The sequence below is a fragment of the Echinops telfairi genome, unplaced genomic scaffold (assembly GCF_000313985.2).
Source record: "Echinops telfairi isolate 266 unplaced genomic scaffold, ASM31398v2 ScPeMD7_28;HRSCAF=97, whole genome shotgun sequence".
Taxonomy (NCBI): Eukaryota; Metazoa; Chordata; class Mammalia; order Afrosoricida; family Tenrecidae; genus Echinops; species Echinops telfairi.
Genome location: NW_022103925.1, coordinates 2,055,299 through 2,075,681, shown reverse-complemented (window position 1 = coordinate 2,075,681; position 20,383 = coordinate 2,055,299). Strand labels below are relative to the sequence as shown.

The following is a 20,383-nucleotide window of genomic DNA, read 5'->3' as shown; positions in this document are numbered from 1 at the left end:
CATGCCGTCATTGCTTCTGGGTCCTGCAGTGGTGTGGACAGGGGTTTGCTCACACACCTAGAGCCCGTGGGCACCATGCTCTGCCCCCTGGATGTGCATGTGCACCTGAGGCCTGGAACAGGGCTCTCCTTGGGATCCTGGGGTTCCAACACCTCTGCTATGTTACCCTCTCCATGGTCAAGCAGCGATGCGAAGAGAGCTGTGCCCTTCTTCCAGTGTGCTCCCTTTCCACTCTCCTGCTGGTTGCTGTGCCCCCACCCACCCTGTCTGTGTCTCGGCCCAGCTTGGAGCCCAGCCTCAAGGGGACAGCGCCACAGCCATGCTCTCCTGACAGCGCCATGTGGCCTGTGGCCGGCCTCCTCCCAACCCCACCCCCGCCCTGCCAGCAGCCACCTGGCTCTGGTGGGTACAGCCTGGGCCCACCTGCAGTTGTCCTGGAGAAGCGCCTCGCAGTTGTTGCCATGGGTTGGTTTCCAGAGCCTCCCGGTGGCTGTTTTGGACAACGTTTTCCATTTGTCCCAGGGGAGAGGGTTCACCGTCTCCATCAGCAAGAGTCCTGCCTCGCTAGGGCATTAGACACATGTCACCGAGAGCCAGCAGCGTGCGCCCTGAGGCGTGGAACCGTGCAGTGGCTTTGTGTTTCCTGGGCACTGCCTTCTCGCATGCTGTCTCTCCTGGCTCAGACAGGCAGCTACAGGGCACCTCCACTTCTTCAGCCAGCACCCACAAGGGCCAGGCGCTGGCCTCTCCCTTCAGTCCTTTCAGAGGGCTCTGGTCTGCCAGGCCAGCCCGTGACCTGTGTGTCCTGGTCAACCGCACAGACCTGAGCAGGTGCTTCTCTTCCTCTCCTTGTAGGCGGAGCCAGCTCAGAACACGTGTGAGTGCCACGTCTGTAAGCAAGAAGCCTCCGGGCTGACTGCATTGGCAACGCCCGCGGGCGCTCTTCCTCCCGGCCACCAGTTCCTGAGCCCTGAGAAGCCCACCCATCCTGCCCTGCACCTCTACCCCCACATCCATGGACACGTGCCTCTGCACACCATCCCACACCTGCCTCGCCCTCTTATCCACCCCACCTTGTATGCTGCGCCCCCCTTCACACACAGTAAGGTAAGTCTGGTCAGGGGCCTCGCCAGCACCCCTCCCTTAGACCTTGCAGGGGGAGGCACCTCGGGCGACGGCAGCTGCTCCGGTGGGAGGCCTGCATGGGTGTCTTTTACACTAGGTGCTGCGCCCTGGGGACCCGGCCATGAGGGCTATGGTCCCAGACGTTGAGCATGGTCGGTCTGCTCAGCATAAACAGAGTGGAAGGGGCTTGTTGGGGATGCAGGGGTCACAGGCTACACTTAGGATACACCGTGCTATCCCATTCTCCCCTCACTTGGCCTTGGTCCCTCATTCCTGGGCCAAGGATGTGAGCGGTGTGCGAGTAGTAGGAAGCCGCTGAGGCTGGTGGGCTTTTGCAGGGTCATCAGCAACTGTCCCTCTGAGGGTGGACACTAGAGCTTTCAGAAACACACAGAACGGGCTAGGCCCTGTATTTCCTTTCTGAGGGTAGAGTCTACAGTCTCTGTTACAGTGTGGAGATGTTGGCATGCCCTGCTTGCCTGTGTGGGCCCGTTGGGGAGCCAAGTAGAAGAAACCCTGATGCGGTCCAGCTGACCAGGAGCAGGATGTCTGCCAGGCCCTAGTCGGTGCAAATGTGTACGCATCCGTGGCGTGCGTACGTGCATAGCCTTCTTCCGGAGGCCCCCCAGGCCAATGATCAGAGGCTTCAGCTTGCCAGCAGTGTCCCTCCCGGCTGTTCCTCTCCAACGAGTCTGCCCCAAGATTAGCACTGATTTCATCAAAGTAGAATTCCCCAAAACACTACCAACTATGATCCAACTCGCGGGACAAGAGCAGAGAACACCTCACGGAATGGAGGAAGCATCCTTGACGATGCTGTCGCCACCTTGCCCGTGGAGTGTGCCGCCCACACCTGCTGGGAGGTGCAGAGCCTGGTTGGCAGTAGAATATCATCAGTCTGCCACGTGGCTCTAGGAGTGATGACTGACTGTCCTGACTTACACTCAGACTGCTGCTCACGCCAACCCTTTATAGGAGGTCTGTTAATTAGACAGTTCTCCAGTCTGAATTTAAAGCTTGGCTTTTTTCGTGGGCTGCCTAACCTGTAGCCCATTTCCCTTGGGCCGGATATATCAGATGAGGATGCAGCCCATGCCTCCATCTTCCCCAAATACCAGGAGAGCTCTGTGCACTGGTCCGTAGGAGCTGCCTGAGCAGAGGGTACAGAGTGCTGTGTTACCCTCTCGCTGGGGTAGCCAGCAATGCCAGACTTGGCTTCCCCGTGATCTCGATGGAAAGGGGCCCTCACTGGTTTTTCCTTAAGAATCAGTCCTCTCCTCTGATCTCGGGCCTGTTCTCTGGAGGTTGTGGGCGGTCTGCCGCAGGGCGGGACTGTTTGAGGAGCTCCGGTGTCTCCCAACCCTGTCACGGCCCCATCGAATGTTGAGATGTGAGTGAGTCACAGGTAGGAAGGCCCGTTTGGGGCTCAGGCCACATTTGATGGAGGAATTGACCATTTTAAACCTGTTTGGGACTACTTTTCTGTGAGTGTTAATGTTCCCCAGTGTGTTTAGAAATACTTGAGGCAGGGAAGTCTTTGTTTGAGAAGAAGAGATTTATTCGTTTGTGTTAGCTGAGGTATGTGGCACCAAGCGCAAGGAGAGGACAGAGCCCTTCCAGAGACTAAAAGTCTTCCCTAGGATGGACCAGGGCGGGGGCAGGAGAACAGGTGGCATGTCCGGCAGCCAGCCCCAGGTGGAGGCCAGTACACAGGTGGCAGGGTGGCTGGCAGAGCTGGGTGCTGAACGTGGAGGCCCTCCCTTGGGGCGAGCACCTCTGGCCCCTCTGGCCACAGCTGTGTCTTTGTAGCCACCACTGCTCTGGAGTTTCTCTTCTGGGGAAACTTTAGTGTCCCCTTTAAGACTATCTCATGACAGGTGTGATTCATTTCATTCCCATGCTGGACACTGAGCATGTTTTTAATACCTAAAATGCTTGTAGCGAGCACTGTGAGCATTTTATTTTCTTGAAATTAAGGTACTTCTCAGCCTTTCTAATTTCAGCTTTCTTACTACCCATGGTTACCAGTGAGTTGGGCTGCAGTTACAGTCTCAGAAACTACCTGCCCACCAGGGTCCCTCTGAGTCAGCGCAGACTCCATGGCAGAGTTCATGGTAGCTTACACTTATGTGTTGTCTACTGGTATTTACAGTAGAGAAGTACCATACTAACTTAATGGGGGTGGGGCGGGGGGGAGAGAGAAGCAGTCTCATGGAAGTTGATTTCTAGATATTTGGGGTTGTTCCAGTTACCATATATCCTCATGTATAAGCTGAGGTTTTCAGCACTTTTTTAATGCAGTTTTTGTGGTAAAATTAGGTGCCTCGGATGATGTTCGGGTCAGCTTATATGTGAGTGTATATGGTACTTACTTGTGGTGTGGTTGTATTGTGGCCTGAGAAGAACATGCAGTGCCTGATTCACACACCCCCACCCCCTTTCTGACACAGACTTGCGGCCCAGCGTGCGGGCTCTCTTAGAGGACGCTCTGTGAGCTCAAGGACTCGGCGTGCTCCTTACATCTTGATCCCGGCACTTGCTTGTTCAGGGCGGGTCAGCATGCTGTAGCCGTCTGATTACTGGATCTGTCGGTTTCTGAGGGAACTGATTTTCCTGTGTGCGACGCCACCGCCGCTGCTGAGTGGATTCCTTTGTTGCTCCTCTCCATCTTTCTCCTTCGTCACTCATATGTTGATCCTCTGTTGCTAGGTGCATGCATGTTGCAGCTCTGTTGCTAGGTGCATGCTTCAGCATTTCTTTAGTCTAGGCTTATTTTTCTCTGTCCATTTTCTCTTCACCCACTCTGATCGCCTATTAAGTGGTATATTTAAACCAGTCATAAAGTTTTAAATTATTGATCGAGTGGATTAGTATCTGCCACGCCTGTAACTTCTCCATCCATTGCCCTCGCACTCTTTTCCTGCCCTCTCTGCATTTAGTTGAGCACCTACATGCGCCAGCCCCTTATTTTCTTTGACTTCGCTTATCAGTGGGACTTTTCAGAGGGTTTTCCGAGGTTGCTCTTGTGTATTTTGCGTTCACCTGAACTCACTTCTAAGCAGCGTTCCTCCACGTCGCACAGAGTGTACATACTTGGGTATGTCCACTTCATCTCACATCTCTTGTGAAGGAACCCTGGGTGGCGTGGTGAATTAGGCATCAGGCTGCAAACCACAAGGTCAGCAGTTCAAGTCCATCCACTGCTGCTTTGGAGAACAACGCGGCTCCTATAAATCTTTGCAGCCTCAGCCTAGTAAGCCGTTCTCCTCCTCCCTCAGCCTCGCTGTGAGTCAGAACAGAGTGGGCAGCAGCGCTGGGCCCCTGTGACGCGTCGCTGCCTTCCCTCTACCAGAGGCTGTGACCACACGCTCATGCATAAACCAGTGGTTTCCCACCTTCCTCGTGCTGCGACTCTTCATACAGTTCCTCATCTAGTGGTCACCCGAACCTTAGTTTTGTTGCTACTTTATAACTGCCATTTTGCTACTGTTATGAATCGGGTGACCCCTGTGAAAGGGTCGCTCGACCCCCAAAGGGGTCTCAACCCACAGGTTGAGAACCGCTCCTTCAAACGTCGTTTATGAGAAGAAAAGTCCGCTGTTTTATTTTGACTTTGAAGGATGGTTTCCCTCGATGACGAATTCCTGGTGCTGGTGGTTCCGACAGCAGTAAATGCACCTCACCTCACCCTGTCTTATGCATGAGTGCTCGGACGCGGCACCTGCTGTCGTCCTCGTCCGTGTTGCGTTGTGAGCAAGGCCTCGCCCTCAGTGGCTGCCTTCAAGATTTCCTCTCGGCCTTTGTCTCGGATCGATATGGACCTAGTTGTGCTTGGGGGTATTTATTCTGCTTGGTGTTCTCCAAGCCCCCTGTTTTGACGCCTGTCAGTAACTCTGGAAAACCCTTGGCCATCATTACTGCCAGTGTGGTTTCTGTTCTGCTCTCTCCTCACACGCAGAGCTCTGCTTGTAACATTGACCCACATGTCTTAGTTTGTTCCGGTTGGAGGTGGGAGCGCAGGGGCGTGGGGCGTGGTTAGATTTGGAGGGGTGGGGGTGGAGAAATTTGCTGATGACTCTCTTGCCCCAGCGGGGCCTTTCCCGAGGAGCTCCTCAGAGGTCCTCCCCAGTGCGCAGACTGGCTTTGTGTCCCAGCTTTTTCTTTTCATTCTTTCCTGGAATTTTTACCAGTCTGCTTTTCCCAGGAGAGGCCCTCATGTGTTCATCACCTTTAGGCTTCGTTTCCCACGTACTGAGCCCAACGCCGTCCCGGCCCTGTCTGCATCAGGCTCTGCTGCTTGCTTCCTCCGGCCCTTGACGTGACAGGCTGCTCCTTGTTGACAGCCAGATGGCATGTTTGAGGGAAGCAGGGTCTGATGATGTATGTTGATCCGCTCAAGTGGGCCTTGTTTAATCCTTGCTGAGGCTCTAGGGGCCCAGAGGCTTCCTATTTCTCTGTGGATTGTGAGTGTCTTCCCTCTTGTCTTGGGGTTCCTCTAGGGCCCTAGAGAACGTGCCTTCAGTATGAAGTGCCATTTCTCTCCTGCCCCTGCAGAGCCACCAGGGGATTCCCTGCCACACTGGCCTCTGGGGGTTCCCTCGACAACGGAGGCCCTGAGACGGCCGCTCCACAAGCCTGCCATTCTCACTCGATCTCCAGCAGCTGTGGGAGCTCCAGGACCTGGCCTGCCCGTGTAGCCCGCTTCACGCCTGCAGATAGTTGCCCGAGGGCTCTGCTCACAGTGGCTGTGCTCCAGCAAGCCCAGCTCTCGGATGCGGCCGGCTGTCTGCCCAGCTTTGCTGTAGTGGTGGGGCGGCCCCTTGCCGGTGTGTATCTCATGACCGGGCGCACCCCTCTTTCAGGCCCCTGTGTGAGCCGGGCACGGCGGTGTCGTGTGTGAGGGGGTGTGTGCGGTTATGTCAGAGGAGTCATTTAAAGCTAGCACCGACTTTCCTGTGAGGGGGTCTTTGTCAACATGGAGGACAGTTCAGAACTGCTCATCGAAGCTCCGGCTGTAAAGAGTGGAACTGCTATTCCAGTTCCATGACACAGTGTGCTGGAGAGACTCGTTGGGGTGACCCAAGAGTGCCCTCACTCGGGGCAGCCTGCTTCCCTCAAGGAGCCCCTCGGTGCTGTGGAGGTCAACTAGCACCGTGTCAGAAGCACTTAGAAAAATGCACCTTGTTGTCACTGACCTGCCTTTTGTCTCCCTCCCTGGGCTTCCTTTTTGAGCTAGCTGGGTTTTGAAGAGTGTAGTTACAAATTTTTTGCATCTTTAATTTATGTTTCTGGTAGGACCGTTTTATAGGCATATTCTTGTAGAACACACATGTCCCAGCAAACATTTATTGAACATCCAGTGTGTGCCAGCCCCGGTGCTCCGTGCTAGGCAAACAAGAAACCACCGCCTTGATCCCTGCAGCTGCAGGAATGTCAGACAGCAGTGACTGTCTCAGTAAGGTAGACAGCTAAAGCAGTGACACACACCACTGGGCACCAAAGAGGGAAAACGGGGAGGGGGGGTCCTGCCTGGCCAAGCCGCTGGAAGATCCCCAGCTGCCCACTGGGAGCTGTCCCATCAGCCGAAGCTGGGCAGCCTGGGAGCGCTGGCCCTGCCATGCCCAGCCCTTCACAACCGGCCAGCCGCACTCGGCCCATCACACCTGCTGGCCACTTCTGCCTTTTCTAAGAGGGACCCGTTCTGCCCCACCTATCAAGCCCACCCTACTCTGTAGAAGCTGCTGTCTATTGAAAACCCTTGTTGCTGTTTTCTTTACTCTTTCTTCCCCCTCCCAAAAAGCAAAACAAAACAAACACTGAAGTCGGGGAGCCTTGCGCTTGTCCTTAGAGCCACAGAAAGCGGGACACCTGGCTCTCCCTGCCCTAACGTCCCTCAGTGTTCATTCCAGGCTGACCTCATGGAGCCCTGCCCAGGCCGGGTGACCTAAACCGTCCCAGCCCCCAAGGCACCCCAGTGAGCACCCTGTCTTACTGGGCTTGAGCAGGCCTGGCTTTGTAGGAGTGCTCTGACTTGGCTGCGTGGAGCGCCTTCCTGTCCCAGGAACATGCTAGTGACGTGTCATGTGCGTTGTCTCTGTTCTGACAGCCACTGCTGAGGGGGCAGCTACCAGCTTTCAGGGGAGGAAGCTAACGCCCAGCCAGGTTGAGTCATGTGCCCAAGGTCACGCAGCTAGGAAACAGGCCATCGGGCTAGCATTCACGCCCCCACCTCTGCCCCACCTGCAGTCTACAGCTCCCCGGCCTGACCCCCAAGCACCATCATCCTGTGGCCCCGACCAAGTCATGCCATCACCTACCACACTGCCAGCCACACCCTCCCCACCCTCTCTGGGTTCCCAGCCCCTTCAGGACAAAAGGCACACATGGTCTCCTCCCCTTGGTCCCCACTCTGCCACCCCCACCCCTGCTGGCATATGCAGGACTCTGCTTTCTCCCACCCCGAGCCTGGGCCCTCTGCGCCCCATAAGATCTGACCCCGGGGGGCTTCCCCAGACCCCCCCCCCCAGAGTGTGTGGTGCTCACTGCTCACTCTGCCATCAGGGTGGGCCACGCCACCAGGGGCTGCTCATGCCACTGCATGTGGGTGCTCACCAGGGTGGGCATTCACTCATCCTGGCAGAAAATCAGCACCTGCTGAGGGATAGTGTGTGCCAGGCCAGCCACCTCTGTGACTGAGCTTGATCTGGAGAAGGAGCCAGGTAGCCCTGGGAGGCCTCCGAACAGGTGTGGGCTCCAGGGTGGGTGGTGAGGGGGAAGGTGGAGGCCAAAGCAGCTTCTAAGAGGCTGCGTGAGCCCAGCTTGGCTCCTAGACGGAGCAGGGAGCGTGGTGGGCAGGAGAGAGGTCTCACCAGTCCCACTGAAGACTGGGTTCATCTTCAGCACAGTAGGGGGCGACATGGCCATAGCCACCTTCACCGACGATTCCGCTGACCCGTGAGCGAGTAGGCTGGGAGGGCGCTCGGGTGCGGCCGGTGCTAAGGCGGGGCTGCCTCGCCCAAGTGGATGCTCAGCAGCCCCTGGGAGGCCAACAGACCGGGCCTGGCGCCTGGGGGTGCAGAGTGAGAGCAGCCCGACCGAGCAGGGAGCATTGAGGTGGCTGGTGGACCTTCCCTGGTCACCTTCCCTCGACGCTTCACCTCAGATCAGAGTCTGCTCAGCGGGCCTCGGCATACAGCCGGTCAGTCTGCAGCCCTCTGCCGTGCCTGCCCGAGGGGTCAGAGCAGAGGCTGAGAGCCTTTCCACGTTCACCCAGGACTCCCCAGATGAATTTGCAGCGAGGATCATTACACACGTCAGATGGAGCCTGCGCCCCTGGGCACGTCTGAGGACGGGGATGAGGGAGGAAGGCTAGCTGTCACTGAATTGCTGCGGCGTGACACTGAGCCATTGCTGCTCGTGGTATGTGCCGCACACCTTCTGTGTGTTGTCTTAGACACACCTGCAGCCGCACTTTGTGACCGCGCCCCAGGGCTCCTAGGAACCACGTGTCTGCTCATAGTGTAAGTACGTAGGTGCCGAGAATATGAAGTGTGACGATATGTGATTAGAACATTTTTTTTTGTAGGCTTTACCGCCAGCACCTGTTCAGAATCACACAAATAAGCATCAGGTATTCAATGCATCTCTTCAAGACCATATTTACCCGAGCTGTTTTGGGAACACTCCAGAGTGGAATAGTTCTAAATTTATAAGTCTCTGGGGATCAGAAGTGATGAATGATAAGAACTGGAACCCTGGCACTTTCTTGCCAGATACAATTTCTGGTAAGGAAATTTGTTAAAAATTTCTTCAAGTTTTAAAAGTAACCGAGCTGAGTAGACTACCCCTCCCCCCCCCCACCATTGTGGTCGTGATTGTGGTGCTGGTTGTCATTGTCACCCTCTAGCCAGTCAGAGCTGCCCGTCCTGGGGGGCAGCAGACCCGGCCCCCGGCTCCAGGAGGCACAGGAGGCCTCCTCCCAGGCCCTACTCACCCCCATTTACTCAGCTTCAGGGCTCCGGGGTTCTAAGCTGGGCTTTTGATGTGAATTTGCCTCTCAAGCAGTGGTAACAAGCAGACCCAGGCCCCATGCACAGGAGTTGGGTGCAGGGCCACAGGCAGTGTGACAATCTGACCTTCCGTCCCTCCCTCTCTCCTCCGATGCCTGCATTGGCCCTCCATGGGCTCTGTCCCTCCAGTGCCCCCTCCAGTACCACCACCCCCGCCCTCACTGGCGAGGTCCAGCGGTTAGCGCCATGGCCAGCACACTCCAGAGCAGGGCTGTCACCCACGCCTCTCCTGCTCATGTGGCCGGATCCCTCAGGCCCGCCCCTGCCTGAGCTCAGAACAAGTGGGGCTGGGTATCCAAATGTGTGCTCAGGATGGATTCCTAGTTGTGTGACCTTGGGCAAGTTGCTTAACCTCTCTGAGCCTCAGTTTCTTCATCTTTTTAGACTAGGAATAAATACCAACCTCAGAAGCAAGTTTTGAGACATTCAGTAAAATAGGGTTTTGCCAAGCACCAGGTACTGGTAGTAGTAGGTGCTTGATAAATGTATTTTCCTGGCTGGGAAGCGAGTGGGCCAGCACTGTCCCCGGAGTCCTCGCTTAGTGCCCAGCATGTGCTCTAGGTCTGCAGTAGGCGGACACCCTTCTCCTGGGAGCCTGACTTGTGCCTTTCTTCTCTGAAGGGGGCGACCTGCTAGGGCCTGCGCTCTCAGAGACCAGACCAGAAGCCCTCCCACCGCCGGCCAGTAATGACACACCCACGGTCGCGGATGGCAAGGAGAAAAAAAACGTGAAAAAGAAATGCTTGTACAATTTCCAAGAGGCCTTCATGGAAGCCAACAAAGTGGTTATGGCCACCTCGTCGGCCACGTCCTCCGTCTCCTGCACAGCCACCACCGTGCAGTCCAGCAACAGCCAGTTCAAGGTGTCATCCAAGAGGCCGCCATCCATAGGTAAGGCCACCCACCAACAGCTGGTGCCTTGTCAGGGGGCAGGAGGGTGGGGGGGCTCGCCTGCACAGTGTGGCGTTTGATGCTCTCAGTGGGGGAGTGTTTGTTGTAGCTCCCCTCAGGGCTCTGTCGTTGCTCTTTACTGGCTGTCCAGTGATGGGTGAGGCCGGGGTTGTAGTACCCCAAGGAGGCCTCGCTGGGAGCTGTTGGGATGGTAAGATGGGTCGTGGCCTCTGGATGAAGTTCGCAGTAAGGGCCCATGAGGAGGGTGCTGGAGGGAGGGAGAGTGGAGCACAGAGGCTGCCCCTGGCCACTGGTGGTGTCGGAGCATGAGACAGAGTCCACCGTGCGCAGCCACCAGGACCTTCCCTGCCCTCACTCTTAACGGGGGCCTGGGCTCCTCCAGACTGTGGCGGCGGCATTGTCAAGGGGAGCATGGCTGCATGGGGCTAGGCTGGGAAAGTGTTGGAGGACACTTGGGGTCTTGTGCTAGATGGGGTGCCAGCCCCGAGGCTGCGGGGCATCAGCATGTTCTCAGGTGCTCACAGGGTGGTGGGTGAGGAGTAATGACTTAGGACAATGCACAGGGGGCGGGGGGTGGAGGGGTGCTTCAGAAAGACTGGGGAGTTCCCTTCTTGTTCTACTCTGCTTCCCACACCCTTCTGAAGCCCTCTCAGGCGGTGAAGTATGAGCAGCCGTGTGTCAGGTCAGGCATGTGTCAGACAAAAATAATGACCCCCGAGGGCAACAGGCCAAGGCTTTGGGGGCTCAGCACGATTTCTCCGTGACCTGTAGGAGTGACCGTTTCCCCGAGGCTGCTTGGTGCACGTTTGATGTGAGGTGCCCGTGTAGGCCAGCCTTGCTACCATTCTCGTGGTGTTTCCCCGCAGGCGAGGTCTTCCATGGCCTTCCCAAGGAGGACCACAGGCCCCCGGGCCCGGCCGCGCCTCGAAGCAGCCCCACGGGGCTTACGCCGCTGCCCCCCCTCTCCCCTGCCGGCCTCTCGGCCTCCTCACCCCACCTGGCAAATCTCACGGCCCCCTCATTCCCCAAGACCGCTACCCCAGCTCCGGGCTTTGTGGACACAAGGAAGAGTTTCTGCCCGGCCCCTGTGGCGCCCCCGCCTCCCACCACCGATGGCTCTCTTAGCGCGCCCCCCAGTGTGTGCAGGTGAGCTTGTTGTCCTAGGGAGCTGTGCAGGAGGGGTGGGTGCTGTGGGTAGTGCCTGCGCACTGTGAGCTTGCTCTGTTTTGTGAGCGTGGTGCAGCAGCTAGAGAAGGTATGTTCTAAGAAGCAGCAGGTGCCCTGGCTGGGGGGGGCGGGGGGTACCTGTCAGGCACAGTGTGCGCACGCGCGCGCGTGTGTGTGTCTGTGTGTGTGTGTGTGTGTGTGTGTGTGTGTGTGTGCGCGCGCGCGCGCGCGCGTGCGCGTGTCTGTGTGTGTGGTTGGGGCTATTGCCGCCCAGACAGACTGCTTGCTCACCAGCTGTTATCCTCTGCAGTGACCCTGACTGCGAGGGGCACCGCTGTGAGAACGGGGTCTATGACCCGCAGCAGGATGACGGGGACGAGAGTGGGGACGAGGACAGCTGCTCTGAGCACAGCTCCAGCACCTCGACCTCCACCAACCAGAAGGAGGGCAAGTACTGTGACTGCTGCTACTGCGAGTTCTTCGGACACGGAGGGGTGAGTGTGCCCGCCAGGCTCCAGCGCCAGGCCCCCCTGGTGGTCTGCGAAGGGGACAAGGAAACACAGCACACCTCGTGGGTGAGGTGTGGGTGTGGAGGGGCAGCGTGCCGTGAGTGTACGCCTCACTCCTGCGGTGTCCGTGTGCAGGTCACGGAGCATGGATAGTCCTCCTCACTCCCCGCCTGCTCTGTAAGCTGTGCGCCACAGTCCTGCCCAGACACACCTGGGGCAGCCAGGGTGGAGGGCCCGGCCAGTGCGTCCCTCCCCGAAGAAGCTGGACAGGGCTGGCCTGCTCCTTGGTCTGTAGAAGTTAGCCGTCACGGGCTGGTGGGCAGTGGTGGACCGCCCAGCCTCACACATGTGAGGAAGGCGCGAGGCTTGTCGCCTTCCCCTGCCTGCTTTCCTGCTCTTGGCACATCCTCTGGGCGTCCTTGCAGCCTCCGTAGGAAATGGCTGGGCAGCAGAAGGAACCTTGTCCTGGCACTAACCAGAAACAAACCATCGGTGGGTGGAAGGCGCCATCGTGTGCACAGCCAAGCAGGTCGTGGGTACACGTACGGCTGCTCTGCCCATGACAAGACCCACTGTGGACACCGCTACTGCACATGGCCTGGCCTCGCAGGCCTGCACACGGCGGTGGGGTGGGTGAGGGCTGTCCAGAGCCGGCGGCAGGTGACTAGGTGACTGCACCCCCTTGTGCCTCTCTCCCCCTGGAGGGCATTAGTTGGTTGGCCTGGAAGGTGGGGAAGAGAGATGGGTCACTTCTGAAGGCCCATCTGCTGATGTTCCTATTTCACTGACTTAGCCTCCGGCGGCTCCAACAAGCAGGAATTACGCAGAAATGAGGGAAAAGCTTCGTCTACGCCTGACCAAGAGGAAAGAGGAGCAACCGAAGAAGGCAGACGCGGCCTCGGAACGGGAGAGTGTGGTCGACCACCGCAAGGTGGAGGACTTGCTGCAGTTTATAAACAGCTCCGAGAGCCGACCCGCCAGCAGCTCGCGGGCCGCCAAGCGAGCGCGACACAAGCAAAGAAAGGTGACCGTGCCATGCGGGGGGTCCGGGCGTCTGTCTGTCTGCACACTCTGGTGCTCAGGGGAGGCTGGGGTATCTGTGCATGCTGGTTCTCAGGGGAGGTCAGGCATCTGTCTGTGCATGCTGGTTCTCGGCGCCACATCTGAGGGAGATTGGTGTGTCTATGGACGCTGGTTCTCAGGGTGCCACATCTGCAGGGGGTCGGGGTGTCTCGATGCTGAATTCTCAGGTGCTGCATGTATGTATGTTGGGCAAGTCCGACCGCGAAGACTTGGAAGAGGTGAGGAAAGGAGGCGGGTCCTTTGCACAGTGGCTCCCCCTGACACAGGCTGAGGAGTCCCACCTGCTTCTGGGGTTCTGCCCATCTCTTCTCCTCAGAGCAGGGAAGGGCCAGGCAGAGGGAGCTCTGGGTTGCATAGGGGCATGGTCCTGAGGGCTGCAGAATACGATGGCCAGTCCCCTGGACAGCCCACACTTCCCCAGGGGCCTTCTGAGACCGGATGTGGTGGTCCAGTGTGGTGTCCTCAAGTCATGGCGTGGTGACTGGCCATGGCCTTTAGAAAGCCTCTGCTGGCCGGGAAGCTGTGCTCTTACTTCACGTGGTGCAGCCCGGACAGATAAGGACCACTCAAGCACCAGATGCACTAAAAGTCATTTTTTTGGGGGATTTCCCATCACACAGCTTCTCCTGGTCACTGCAGCCAAAAGATGGCTGAGACCCAGACCTCAGTGGGCAGATCAGTGTGATAACAATTGAAAGGGTGCTGGCTGTGGGGAGAAGAGAGGAGAGGGCCTTGTTAGCATGGGCAGCCACCCTGCTAGCGGTGCTGACCAGGAGTTGTCCTATGCAGGCCTGACTTTATGTCCTCCACATAGCTTCCAGCCTGACCACTTGTGGCTCTCAGACCGCCCAGGGCTTTGCTCGGCCCCAAGCCCCTAAGCTAGGCCTATAGCCAGCAGCTGCACCTACAGACCCTAACCTAGGTCTGCACCTGCAGCTGTTGTACCTGCTGCCAGCCTGTGGAGAGAAGACATGGGGTCGGGTGGGGGCGAACCCACAGGAATTCAGGGGCCTGCTCACCTGGCCTCTGTCATGTGGGGCTCCCTTGGGCTGACCAGGCTGAGCTTTTGAAACAAGTGCCATGGGCCCTCCCTGCACCCGCTGTCACCATGTCTCACTCTTCCTGGGTGCTCTCTCACTCGTACAACTTCTTAACGGCACCCTGACACTGTTTCTGAGCCCCCCACCTGTGGCTGGTTGGTGAGATCAAAGCAGAATCAGCTGTGGTGCTGCACAGCAGCAGCTTGCCCTGCAGGCCGGGGCCGGGGGAGGAAAGCATGGGGCTCTGCTGGGTGAGAAGTCTGAGGTGGGGACGGAGCTGGCCCCAGGGCCCATGCCAGCATCCCCCCAGCGGCTATGTCCCCGGGTGCCCTCTCCTATCTTAGAAGAGTGCAGAGTCGGTACTGTACGTGAGTCCACCTTTACAGCCACTGTCAGACGCCCTGTGGGCTGAGTGGCAGAGCCATGAAGGGCTCCCTCCTTCCTGTGACGTTGCTGCTCTCCCCGTCACGGCTCAGTGAGTTCCGCCCAGGAAAGGGGGGGGGGCGCATGTCCCTTGGGGCACGCTGGCCCTTGCTGACCCACTGAGCTGTAAAGAAAAGGTTTCCCTCTCATCCCTGCTGACGTCTCAGCAAGGTGTGTTTGCTGGGGTCTGGTGGCATGTGGTTGTCAACAAGCTGTGATGGGCACAGCCCAGTGACCACCTCATCTCACAGGTGGTCCTGCCTGCAGGGCAGGACCAGGACCATGGCCAGGGCCTCCAGGACAAAGCAGGTGCTTTACACAGTTGATGTGTGTGTGGATTGTGGTGGGAGTTGTGTGGGCCCCTAGTGAAACGATTCAATAAAAAAGAAAAGAAAAAGAACAGCCCATTCCCAAATGTGGTTCTAGCCACAGGCCTCCCACACCCCACGCCCAGTCTGTTCCGACTCACAGTGACTACGGGACAGGGCAGGTGTTGGTTCCACCACGGTTCCTGCAGCGGTCACTTGTCTGCAGCAAGCACCGCCGTCTTTCCCTGCAGAGCAGCTGAGGTTCCAACAAGTGCTCAACCCCTGTCACCCGGCCCTGGCCACAGGCAGGCAGAGAGGGACAGCTGGTGGTACAGGGCACAGCGCAGCTGACTGCAGGGTGGGGGCCTCGCAAGCATCTGGCCCCTGGCAGTCTGCTCATGCCCTGTGGTGTGAGAAGCTCTTGAAGGGTCCTGTGCCCTGTGTGCCTTTACCCGTAACCTGGCTCGCCGTGGTCCTCACTCTTGTCTTCTTGTCGCACTGACAGCTGGAGGAGAAAGCCCGACTGGAGGCCGAGGCCCGCGAGCGGGAGCACCTGCAGGTCCTGGAGGAGCAGCGGCGGCGGCAGCAGGAGGAGGAGGAACGGCTCAAGGAGGAGCTGCAGCGGCTGCGGGCCGTGAAGAAAAAGAAGAAGGAGCGGCCCAGTAAAGACTGCCCCAAGCTGGACCTGCTGGCAGGCAACTGTCAGGGCACCCCCGCACCTGTGCTGACCTCAGACCGCCTCCCCAACGGCTCCCTGGAGCCCCTGGAAGACCCGGAAACCTCCCTGGGCTCCCTGCCCAGACATGTGAACCAGCGTGCGGAGCCCCGGCCTGGGCTGGACGCAGGCGCCGGGGACGCCCAGCTCATGCCCCGCAGGGAGGTGAACGGCAAGCCCCAGGAGCCTCTGGCCTTCCTCTTTGACGTCCTGCGCGACCACAAGGAGGCGGGCGGCCGGACCAAGCTCAGGCCTGCCACCGGCAAGAAGTCCGGGGAGTGTCCCCGCGTCACCCCCACCCCCGAGCCTGCACCCAGAGCCAGACCGAAAGCCACTGACCTCACAGCCCTGGCGGAGCCGAAGCGAGAGGAGAGGAAAGTCAGCGGCGGCAGCAGCAAAAAGCAGCTGAACCACATGAAGGACGACAAGCCCACGGCGGGCCCCGCCCAGCCACCCTCGCCCACCCACTCCCCCAGCGAGTGCCCGCAGGACAGCAAGCCAGGCCTGGCTGAGTCTCCTCAGCCCAAGGGCAAGAGCAAGAAGAGCAAGAAGAAGAAAGGAGAGCGAGTCAGCAATTCAATTGGTAAACGCAGCACGGGCAGGGGGTGGGGGGGATGGGGAGCAGTGCCTGCATGGCACCCTCCACTGCCCACGCTCCTGCCGCTGTGCGCCTCTGTGTCGCTGTAGAACATGACCAAATGCGGTCGCGTTGTAACAGAAAACCCGCTTGCCCTCTGCCACCCAACACCGGCCTTCTCGCTACTCCTTCCACCCTCCCCATCCTCGAGCCTTTCTGTGCGTGTTCCTGATGGAGGCCGTTCTCCCAGAAAGCCTCAGCACATGAGAAGTGTTCGGGCAGACAGCCAGGTGGCCAGGCCTTCCCAGCTCTCTCCAGGGGGGTGAAGGGCCCTCACTGCAAAACAGACGCGGTGATCCTGGAATCAAAAGTGGTAGAGCGAAGGTGGGGGCGACTGGGCAGTGCTCCTTCTCTTGTGGCCTAGTTTGCCTCTGAGCCACATCCATACCAGCCACACCCTCCTGTCCATGCAAGGCTGCATTTGAGTGCAGCCACACCGTGTTCCTGCATGCTCCTCCCTCTGCGGTGGCCTGGGCAGGAATTGCCAACCAGTGGGCTTCTAACTTCTTGGTGGTGCCTTGCGCCCCATGACTGGTAACCCTTTGCTGAGGATGGGCTGTGGCAGCCCCTCCATGGGCAGGGGTGTTGTAGGAACTTGGGGAGCAGCACCCTCTAGGGCCTGACCTCCGGTGGCTGGACCTCTCCTTCAGGGCAGGTGGCGGCTTTCCTCCTGTGAGGACGTTGTCCCTGCATGTGCGTGTGTGTGCTGTCACGTACAGCCCTCTGCCGAGCCTCTCTCAGAGCTGATGCTCTCCTGGCCCCGCCCCATTGAGCCCCCTGGATGCCACGCCCCTTCCGGTCGCTCATGCAGAGGTCCCATGCTCACATACTCCTGCCCTTGGCCTTGCCTCTGCCTCTGCGCTGGAGGAAACACGGCCCTGTGCGGCTCTCCCCATTCCCTGCCGCGCTGCCCTGTGTTCTCTGAGGAGGCCTCGCCAGCAGGGTCCTGGGGCAAAGGGAAACGCACCTGCACTTGAGCTGCCTCGTGGGCAGACGCTGATCCAAGCCCCCTCTGCTCGCTGCAGCCTGCCGACCCAGTGCACACTAACACCCCCCCCCTTGCCGAGCGACCTCTGGTTTGTTACTGTCCATGTCTTGGAAATCTTCTGATCATAACTTCCTAAACGCTTTTTAATTGGGTGTTTGGTCATTTTCCTTCATGGTTTAAGAGTCCTTTATGCATTTGGGGTACCTGCTCTTTCCATTTTCACTGTGCGTACTTCAAAGAAAGACTAGCAATCTGCTCCCCCGAGGCCACAGCCTTGAAAGCCGTGAGCCCCGTCCTGGGTCGTTGCACAGAGCCTGGTTGTGCCCTAGGACTGCCCAGGTATATGATCAAACGTCTCCTAACAGGGAGAGCTTCGCTTGCCCCTTCTGCTTCCCAGCTGATTTGTTCCTGTTGCTGATGGGCTCTCCACGTTGAGAAGACCCTGGCTGACTCCCTGCCCCCCTGTGCGTTCCCGACTGTCGTCTTTGCTCCTTGGAGCTGCTGGTGGTTTAGAATTGCCGACCGTGCAGATTCCAGCCCAACTCGGAACCGCTGTACTCCGCCACTGTGCCCGCAGAGCTCCTGCGTGTCTGTTTCTGTGTGTTCTGTACTGTAGAGTCAGTCCACCTGACAACCCTGTGTGGGCATCAGCGGGAGGAACACTGCCTGGCCCTGCCCCAGCCTCACAGTCACTGAGACGTTGGAGCCCATTGCCATCTCCCTCCTGCTGGCTGCTGCTGATAGGTGCCGTGGAGCCGGCCCGCTCCTCACGCACCCTGTATGCAGTGCAGCAGACCTTTGCTGGGTTCTGGGCCATCCTCACAATTTTGAGCCCTGTCCGTCCATCGTGTCGAGGGTCTTCCTCTTTTTCGCTGCCCCTCCGTTTTATCAAGTATGATGGCCTCCAGGGACTGGTCTCCTGACAACATGTCCTTTTCCGTTTGTGCTCGGCTTACTTCACTTAGCATAATTTCCTCCAGTTCTTCCCATGCGGCAGTGTGCTTCATGCGTTCATCGCTGCTTTTTAGCGATGCGTAGTACTCCATTGTATGTGCCACAGTTTTTTAATCCACTCGTGAGTTGATGGAAATTTGGGTTGTTTCCAACTCCTTGCAGTTGTGAGCTGTGCCGTGATGAACATTGGAGCACAGATGTCTGGCTGTGGTTTGTTTCTTGCCTCTTCTGGGCATATGCCCAGCAGGGCAATTGCTGGGTTGTATGGTAGCTCGATTTCCATCTGTTTTAGAAATCGCCAAATCGCTCTCCCTAATGGCTGTCCATACCTACAGGTCCACCAGCAGTGGACCAGAGTTCCTATCTCACCACACCCCCTCCAACACTTGTTACTTTCTGATTTTTTTAATTGGGTTATCTTTGAGGGTGTTGGGTGGTATCTCGTTATTATTTTAATTTGCATTTCTCTTATGGCTAATGATTGTGAACATTTTCTCATATGTTTATTGGCCATTCGGATTTCTGCCCTTGTGAAACTTCTCTTCAGGCCCTTTGCCCACCTCCTCAGTGGGCAATTAATTTTTTTTCTTTTTGGAAGCTATCAGAGTATTGTAGAGTTTAGTAATAAGGCCGTTGTCTGATTTGTCATTGCTAAAGATGTTTTCCCAGTCTGTGGTGAATTCTTTGGATATACACAGGTGTTTTATCTTCAGTATATCTACTTGACAATTTGTGACTCATCTGTATCTGTGTCCTTCCCTATTTCTGATAGTCTGTGTATTCCCTGTGCCAAAGTTCTCAGGTTTGTCCCAATTCCCTCCTTGATGGCCCTAATAGTTTGGGGTTTAACTTCAAGGTCTGTGATCCACCTTGAGTTTATTCTTGTGCTTGGAGTGAAATAAGGGTCTTCCTTTTTCTGCAGGTATATGTCCATTTTCCCTAGTACCACTTGTTGAAGTGGGCATCTGCTTCCCATTTGATGTTTTTTGGGCCCTTATCAAAGATCAGTTGTTTGTATGCTGATGATTTTACTTCTGGGTTTTCAGTATCTGTCTGAGTAGCTGTTGTTATTTCAGTGCCATGTGGTTTTGACCACTGTGGCTGTATAATAGGTGCTAAAGTCAGGTAAAGCAAGCCCTCCCACTGTGTCCTCCTTCTTGAGGAGTTCTGTGCTAGTTCTGGGCTTCTTCCCTCTCCATATGAAGTTGGTAATCAGTTTTTCCATTTCTTTGAAGAAAGATGAGGGTAATTGTATCAGGATTGCACTAAACTTATATGGTGCCTTAGGCAGAACTGACATCTTTACCATATTGAGTCTTCCAATCGACAAGCATGGGATATTCTTCCATTTGTTGAGGTCGCTCTTGGTTCCTTGTAATAGTGTTCTGTAGTTTTCCTCATACAGATCTTTTGTTCTTTTAGTCGGGTATATCCCTAGATATTTCAATGTGTACTTGACTATTGTGAAGGGTACCTCCTTTTTGATCACCTCTTCCCTGGTCTTATCCAATGTGTATAGCAGTCCGATACACTCCTGTTTGTTGATCTTGTATCCTGCCACTGCCATATTCCTCTGTTGCTTTTAGTACTCCCCTTTGGAGCTTTTGGGATTTTCCGTATATAAAATCATATCATCTGTGAATAATGATAGTTTCACCACTTCTTTCCCCAGTCACCCAGTATAATTGTTGAGCTTGTGATTTCTTTTTTCATCTTTTGGAGCATTTGGTTGACATATTCAGCAGGTCTCTCATTCAAGATGCTTAGTGGTTGTCTTGAGTATTATATAGTGTCCCTCCTTATTTCTTTTTATGGTTTGCACTTTGAGGACAATTTTATCCGATTAGGATTGCAACCCCTGCTTTTTTTGAATTGCTCTTTGCTTGGCATGTTTTCCTCCAGTCTTTGATTCTCAGCCTGTTTTTGTCTGTAGCCTTGAGATGTGTCTCCTGTAGGCAGCAGATTGATGGGTTGTGTTTTCTAAGCCAGTCTGCTAGCCTCAGTCTTTTAATGCCTGAGTTCAGTCCATTGATATTCAGGCTTATTATCTCCATCTGTGCACTCTGTGATGTCATCTTATACCTTTGTGTGTGTGTGTGTGTGTGTCATTCTTCTCTCCATCCTTAGGCCAATGTTATCTTGGGGTCTGTTTTCTCTTTGTTACCCTCTGGGTGAGGTTGTTCTATGTGGCGGTCTTTTATTTATGTTTGGTGAGTGTTGTTCTTCTGCCCATACTGGGTTGGCAAGGATCTTTTGTAGGGGTGGGTTTCTTCTAACATATTCTTTGAGTTTTTCCTTGTCTGGGAAGACTCTTCTCCATCTATCTTGATCGATAATTTGGCTGAATAGAGTATTCTTGGGTTTTTGTTATTTTCCTTCAATTTTTGGAATTTGTTACTCCACTCTCTCCTCTTTTTCATAGTATCCACTGATAGGTCTGAGTATATTCTTAT

General features: G+C 56.3%; 1 protein-coding gene across 1 annotated transcript in view; it reads left to right on the top strand.

The window, feature by feature from the left end:
• FAM193A (family with sequence similarity 193 member A) overlaps positions 1–20,383 on the top strand; it is an 83,261-nt gene that overhangs the window by 47,937 nt on the left and 14,941 nt on the right. The window contains exons 12-18 of the mRNA XM_045289489.1: positions 856–1,107; positions 8,711–8,909; positions 9,816–10,085; positions 10,973–11,252; positions 11,584–11,767; positions 12,576–12,806; positions 15,142–15,934. Of these exons, the coding sequence (XP_045145424.1) occupies positions 856–1,107; positions 8,711–8,909; positions 9,816–10,085; positions 10,973–11,252; positions 11,584–11,767; positions 12,576–12,806; positions 15,142–15,934 (2,209 nt within the window). The remainder of the gene's footprint in view (positions 1–855; positions 1,108–8,710; positions 8,910–9,815; positions 10,086–10,972; positions 11,253–11,583; positions 11,768–12,575; positions 12,807–15,141; positions 15,935–20,383) is intronic.